This window comes from Sinocyclocheilus anshuiensis, unplaced genomic scaffold (assembly GCF_001515605.1).
Source record: "Sinocyclocheilus anshuiensis isolate Anshui unplaced genomic scaffold, SAMN03320099.WGS_v1.1 scaffold546, whole genome shotgun sequence".
Lineage (NCBI taxonomy): Eukaryota > Metazoa > Chordata > Actinopteri > Cypriniformes > Cyprinidae > Sinocyclocheilus > Sinocyclocheilus anshuiensis.
This window is the reverse complement of record NW_015542451.1, coordinates 536,921-543,907: the sequence shown is the minus strand read 5'-3', so window position 1 is coordinate 543,907 and position 6,987 is coordinate 536,921. Positions and strand designations below refer to the sequence as shown.

The 6,987-nt window shown below is 39.8% G+C and overlaps 2 protein-coding genes across 2 annotated transcripts; one reads left to right on the top strand and one right to left on the bottom strand.

Moving 5' to 3' along the window:
• Window positions 1-548: 548 nt before the first annotated feature.
• med9 (mediator complex subunit 9) lies at window positions 549-1,237 on the top strand. The gene is made up of 2 exons (XM_016493073.1): window positions 549-661; window positions 849-1,237. Exons 1-2 carry the CDS (start codon window positions 558-560, stop codon window positions 1,066-1,068), a joined length of 324 nt encoding a protein of 107 aa, XP_016348559.1. The 5' UTR covers window positions 549-557; the 3' UTR covers window positions 1,069-1,237.
• Window positions 1,238-3,216: 1,979 nt separating this feature from the next.
• Window positions 3,217-4,952, bottom strand: LOC107693623 (dexamethasone-induced Ras-related protein 1). Its single transcript, XM_016493072.1, has 2 exons — window positions 4,555-4,952; window positions 3,217-4,465 (listed from the first exon to the last, which is right to left on the bottom strand). Exons 1-2 carry the CDS (start codon window positions 4,823-4,825, stop codon window positions 3,939-3,941), a joined length of 798 nt encoding a protein of 265 aa, XP_016348558.1. The 5' UTR covers window positions 4,826-4,952; the 3' UTR covers window positions 3,217-3,938.
• Between the last annotated feature and the right edge of the window lie 2,035 nt (window positions 4,953-6,987).

Genomic DNA, 6,987 nt, shown 5'->3' with positions numbered 1-6,987 from the left:
GAGATAAATGGATAGATAATTTTCTAGAGAGATATATAATTTTTTTGGTAAAACCGATAAAAACAAAGGCATCATTACAGAAGAAATGGTCCTGTTTCTGTTCTGTAACACTGGCTCTGCTCTTTTAAATAATGCTGTTAAAATCTTGTGCTTGCTTGGAAAAGGTCATATTCACAAGTCTAAAGTTACAGCTTCTAAACCACATTTGATTGTATTTCGCTCTGAATTTAAAAGTGTAGCTACATTCCCTGTGTAAATTAAAAAGAACCAGAAAAGCAGTTAAAACATATTAGATTATTGAGTCATCTGTAAATAGAGATTCAAGGTTTAGATGATTTTTCCCCCTATCCCCCCACTTGAGTCGAAACGAAATGTAAACATATTTTATTTTCTTTATTTATTTTTTATTTTGATGTTTTCTTTGTTTATACTCTAAAACCGTAACAGTCTGTTTTACAATGTCAAATGTTACTTGCAAAAATGTAATTAAAACAAAAAACAAAAACAAAACAAAAAACATCATGACGTTGTTTACGCAGAAACGCGGGCGCGCGTTGATGACGCAGCAACCCCTCGACGAAAACATGGCGGCTGCTGAACCGGTGCTAGAGGAGGCTGAAGATTATTCCTTTTTACCTATTATTCACGACATAATAAAATGGTAAGACGTAGTTATTCTTTTCTTTTATGTTTCAAGGCACAGCATGCAGGAATATTTCGCCGTGTTCTGTCACGTGTCAGTACGTGTTACCGTCGGGTCTGTGTGTAAACAACAACAGCAGCAGCAGCAGCGTGTGTGTTTCAAGCCGCTCGGTTTTAACGTCCTGTCTGCACTCACCCGTCAACAGCATGGACAAAGACAGTCCAGACGTCCATCAGGAGCTGAACAAGCTGAAGACGAAGATCCAGGAGGCTCGGGAGCAGATCGCGGCGATGCCGGGGATCGACATGAGTCCCGCGCTGCAGGAGAGCAACCTGCGCAGCCTCCGAGAGCAGGTCCGGACCAAGAACCAGCTTCTGCAGAAATACAAGAGCCTGTGCATGTTTGACATCCCCAAACCCTCCTGAGACCCTCCGCAGAGAAACCATGTCCGTGCTGCTGCGTCCAACTAACCAACCAACCCCCTGATACCACACTTATATTTGTAAAATTGCTGTATTTTTTATAATTTGTCTAAAGTTTTTGTTTTTACTTTGAGAGTAGCATTTACAAGAGTACGTGCTTGTTATTAGTGAATGGATTCTGTATACTTTGTGCATTCAATTAAATTACTTATATTTTTGCATGCATTTAAACATAGTCTTATTTAATGTGCTTGGGTGACCTGAAACAATATTAGGGTCTTAATCAAGCCATTATTAATTAGTGAAATGACAAGCAAGTTTGCTTGTGGTCAACAAGAGACTATTATTAAGCATCCTAGAAGGCATTTTCAGGTAATTGTGCAGGTTTAAAGCATATATCTGGAATGTTTTACCCATTGATGGGGTTATCTGCAAGCTTTCAGATAGTTTAAACTGTTAACAATTAATTTTAATGTTCTCGGAGGCAATACTGAGGCTTCATTCCAAGCATAGATTAGTCCATTTCAAGCCGTTTTTGCTTGCCATCAAGTGTGTGCACAACAATAGTCTGAGAATCCTAGAAGGTATTTTTATATTTTTCTGCAGTTTTAAAGCATGTACACTACCAGTCAAAAGTTTTTGAATAGTAAGATTTTTTTTTTTTTTAAAGATTTCTCTTTTGCTCACAAAGCCTGCATTTATTTGATCCAAAATGCAGCAAAAGCAGTAAAATTGTGAAATATTTTTAAAACAGCTGTTTTCTATGTGAATATCTGCTAAACTGTAATTTATTCCTGTGATGTGCAGCTGTATTTTCAGCATCATTACTCCAGTCTTCAGTGTCACATGATCTTCAGAAATCATATGCTGATTTGCTGCTCAAGAAACATTTCTGATGATTATTATTATTATTATGTTGAAAACAGCTGAGTAGAATTTTTTCAGGTTTCTTTGATGAATAGAAAGATCCAAAGATCGGCATTTATCTGAAATAGAAATCTTTTGTAACATTATAAATGTCTTTAACATCTATAAATGTATGTTTAAGATCCCCCCCCCACAAAAAAAATTCCAAGCTTTTGAATTGTAGAGTGTATAATGTTACAAAAGCTTTTTATTTCAGATAAATGCCGATCTTTGGATCTTTCTATTCATCAAAGAATCCTGAAAAAAATGTACTCAACTGTTTTAAATAATAATAATAATAATAATAAATGTTTTTTGAGCAGCAAATTAGAATGATTTCTGAAGATCATATGACACTGAAGACTGGAGTAATGGTGCTGAAAATACAGCTTTGATCACAGAAATAAATTACATTTTAACAGATATTCACATAGAAAGCAGTTATTTTAAATAGTAAAAATATTTCACAATATTACTGCTGTATTTTGGATCAAATAAATGCAGGCTTGGTGAGCAGAAGAGAATTCTTAAAAAAAAAACTTTAAAAATCTTACTTTTCAAAATCCTTTGACTGGTAGTGTAGCTGGAACATGTATACTCAAAATAGGGTTTTTAGCCTTTTTTTATAGACAATTTTGGAGCCTGGTTCCAAGCCAAAATAGATTAGTCAATTACAAGTCATGTTTTCTTGGCGTCAAGCCTGTCCACAGCATACGACTCATGTTTGAGCTTCCTAGAAGGCAGTTTCATAGTATTCTGCAGTTTTCAAAACATATAACTTAGACTCTAAATTAGTTTGAGCTGCAATCCTGGATGAAACCACGTTTTTAATGTGTTCAGAGAGAGTTTTTGGTCCTAGTTCCAAGATGTAATTGATCAATTAATTGATGTGTACACAGCAAAAGACAATAGTTTGAATCCTAGAGTAGAGGGTATTTTCACATTATTCTGCAGTTTTAATGGATATGATCTGAATATGTGTGATGGACTGTATCTGCAAGCTTTGAGACGGATCATGAAACTGTTTTCAATGTGCTCAGAGAAGCCTCATTACAAGCCAGAAGAGATCAGTCACGCGTCGTTTTCTTGGCGTCAAGCGCGTACAGATGAGAATAGTTTGAACTTCCTAGAAGCTGTTTTCAGATTATTGTTCAGTTTTAACGGTTATATCTGGAACATGCATACTCAATAGAGTTTAGCTGCAAGCTTTCAGATAATATGAAGATATGAAACCATATTTTTTTGATTTGCTCACGCCTCATTCCATGCCATCATAGATCAAGGAGGCGTCAAGTGTGCACACATATAAACGACAATAGTTTGAGCATCCTAGAAGTTATTTTCACATTATTCTGCCGTTTCAAAGCATGCATATGCTAGATTTAGCTACTGGTTTGCAGTTTTAAATGTGTGAGCACATAAAGAAGTGTCTTGTACATCAGCGCGCACTGCTGAAAAGTAACGAGGAAACGTGCAAATTCTTGAGAAATGATTTTATTTCTGTTTCCACGTGTCAAATCCAACAATAATCACATAGAAGAATAAATATACATTCATTGACAATAAAAAATTGTTCAAATTGCAATAAAACGTTGATTTCTTTGTGATCAAATCTAACCCAAAAAAATGTAAACCGCTGACATTGCAACTCAACTCCCCGTTCTCCCTTCGGCACTCAGAAAGGCATATGTTCTAAGAAAGCACATTTGAAGCATGGAGTTGATAAGCCACATCACAGAGCGCTCGGACTGAACAGAACAGAGTCGGTATTCTGTGCAGGAGATCTCGCGAGCATAACATGCGCTTCCACGTCGCGAGGTGAGCGCTCAAGCCGATGACTTCTACCGCCGGTGCGAACGCGATCCATTCGGAGTCACCGCAACAGGCATAACTCCCTCAGCCGAGACTGCAGCGAGACGGCCGCATCCCATAGTAATGACCGCAGCAGCGCTGGAAGCGCCTCGGGTTTAGCTGATAACGCATCTCTCTTTGTCCTTCGCCTGTGCGCCTCCTATCGTCTTCTCTTTGATGTACATCAAGTCACTATGCACGCTCGGACGGCGCGCAAAGGGCGCAACGATGCCGTACGCGTCGCCGTCCTTGATCTTCTTGTTTCGGAGGGACTTCTTGTGCAGAATGTCGCAGTACTGCACGGACACCTTGCGATGGAGGTCCGGGCTCATCTCGTTGGGCAGTTTGGCGAGAGCAAAAAGTCTCTGAAACATCTGGTCGACGTTAGTGTTCTTCTTGGCGGAGATCTCGAAGTAGGCGCACTGCTCTTCGCCGGCGATCAGCTGCTCGATCTCCTCGCGCTGAACCTCGCGGCAGAACTCGCGGTCGCCCTTGTTCCCGCAGATGACCAACGGGACGTCCACGTTCTCTTTGGTCTTGTTTTTAAGGCAGGACTTGGTCTCGTAGATCTGCTGCTTGAGCCGCTGGACCTCACAAAACGACTCGCGGTTGTCCAGACTGAACACCAGGATGAAAACATCACCTGCGGCCAAAAGAATAAAGAGAGAGTGATTAGAAATCGAGTCTATACTGTTGAGTCAAAGATGCACCGGTTCATACTCTGACATTTACCTGTGAGAATGGATAGCCTCCTCATAGCTGGGAACGGATGGTTCCCTGAAGTATCCAAAATGTCCAGCTGATACATATCTCCTTTAATGCTGTAGAGTTTCCTGTGGAAGTCCTCTATGGTCGGCGTGTACTGCTCCTCGAAGCGTCCGTTCAAGAAGCGAGACACTATCGCCGTCTTGCCAACTTTGGTGGATCCGAGAATGACCATCCTGTAGCAGTTTTTCGCCGGGATGTCAAACTCGTTCTCCGAGGGACTCATTTTCTTAATCATGTTTCTGTGGTGTGTGAGTGGTTTGAGCCGGACTAGTGAAGATCAGCGCGCTGTGGCTCTCTCAAGCGTCGAGAGCGGCTTTTTAAACGCGTCTGCGCTCCTCCTCCGGAACGCGTCACCGCGGGACAGGTGTTGACCGACGACGCGTCAGTTCGTGTGGATGAGGTCCGTGCATTCGGGTGCAGCTAATGCCAGGAAATGTACTGAGAGGAAAAGTACTTTCACATCGTGTGTCAGACTCCTTACTGTACATTATTTTTTTTTAAAACAATATGTCATACATATAGGCCTGTACTGTAAAATATAATTTCTATTATTTACTAGGTAAAAATCGCCTAATAATTGATGAGTTCACAGAACTGTAGATTTCTTTTTATTGCTCAGTTATGTATACAATGGAGTGCTTTATGATAATATTTATGTTATTTACTTCACGTCATTATACTCGGATTGAGTGTTTGTATGGGTAACACTGTGCTCTGTCTTTGTGTTATTAATGACCACATTACTGGAGAAGCCAATTTTGATGAACTATGGGATTTTTTGTATTTTTTATTGTAGGCTACCTGTTATTTATCACTACATTTCTCAGTAAAAATTGAGATTTAATCGCTTAAATAGGTTGTTTATTAACATTAGGCCTATAATTAATTGAAATACTTGCAACTGTTTTTGCAGTAAAATTCTGGTAAGTTCTAGCTGTGTTTTTATCCTTAAATGCAACAGTGTGTCTTAATTAATTTAATGCGTTAATGATGTACACTGGTTTGTTAATGTTTATACTTGACCACAAAGTTGGGAACGGAAAGAGACGCGTCGTTTGCAACATTAGTCGTAAGTGTTTAACAGCTCCTGGACGTGTGAGGAACCAGTAAATAAAAATACACAAGTCAGTTCACTGTGGTTCTGCTGGAGTTCATGTTTTTTTTGCAGGCTGCAGTCTTTTATGCAGAAGCGCACGACCTCGCGTCTCCGCGCAGCGGCGCTAGCGTTCATCTGAGTCGCGCTCTAGAACGCTTGATTCTGATTGGCTGACAGACAGTCTGAGGTGTTGATTATTGGGCTGTTTAATGTTTGATGATTGTGTTATTTTACATATGCATCTGCTTACATATGCCATCAGTTGTTTCTGCTTCTTTTTCACGTGTTTTGATTCAGAGATTCAGTGCTCTTTCAGGAGACATGTAAAAAAAAATATACGCGTCGTTTGCAACATTAGTCGTAAGTGTTTAACAGCTCCTGGACGTGTGAGGAACCAGTAAATAAAAATACACAAGTCAGTTCACTGTGGTTCTGCTGGAGTTCATGTTTTTTTTGCAGGCTGCAGTCTTTTATGCAGAAGCGCACGACCTCGCGTCTCCGCGCAGCGGCGCTAGCGTTCATCTGAGTCGCGCTCTAGAACGCTTGATTCTGATTGGCTGACAGACAGTCTGAGGTGTTGATTATTGGGCTGTTTAATGTTTGATGATTGTGTTATTTTACATATGCATCTGCTTACATATGCCATCAGTTGTTTCTGCTTCTTTTTCACATGTGTTTTGATTCAGTGCTCTTTCAGGAGACATGTAAAAAAAAATATACAAGCATAAATCGAGCCACTTATGCATTTCCTTATATTAATATTTATGCATTAAATTATTTTGTATTCTTTCTTCATTTCGTGTTTATAAAGCTATGCATTACAAGACAAGCAATGGCGCCTCAAAGATGAAAGTTGCAAAACAAATGTCAGCGTGAAATGACAATTTGATGAGTTTTCTCTAGAGCAGCAGAAAGCGCGGGTGATCATAATGAGATTTTCTTTGAAACAGGAGTCACACAAAACCTGGTTTGGAAATGCACACAGCCTCAGCTCATTACAGGAGAGAAACAAAAGTGTGGAGAGGGAGAAACAGCAGAAACAGTCTTTGAGCATCCTCAAAGACGTGGCCTTAAACAGCAGCAACAGATCTGTTTCAAAGAATGGATGAAAGCCAATGTATTGCAGACACAAGCAGGGCCATAAATGAGAGAGAAAGTTAAGAACTAATGCAGAAGCTGTGCAAATAGGACCATCACAAACCAATACATACACTCTGAGTGATAATGACCTTTACAGCCAGAAAGAACTTGTATTTCTACAACTTGACATTCAAATGATGGCAAAAGCACACTCATCTCCG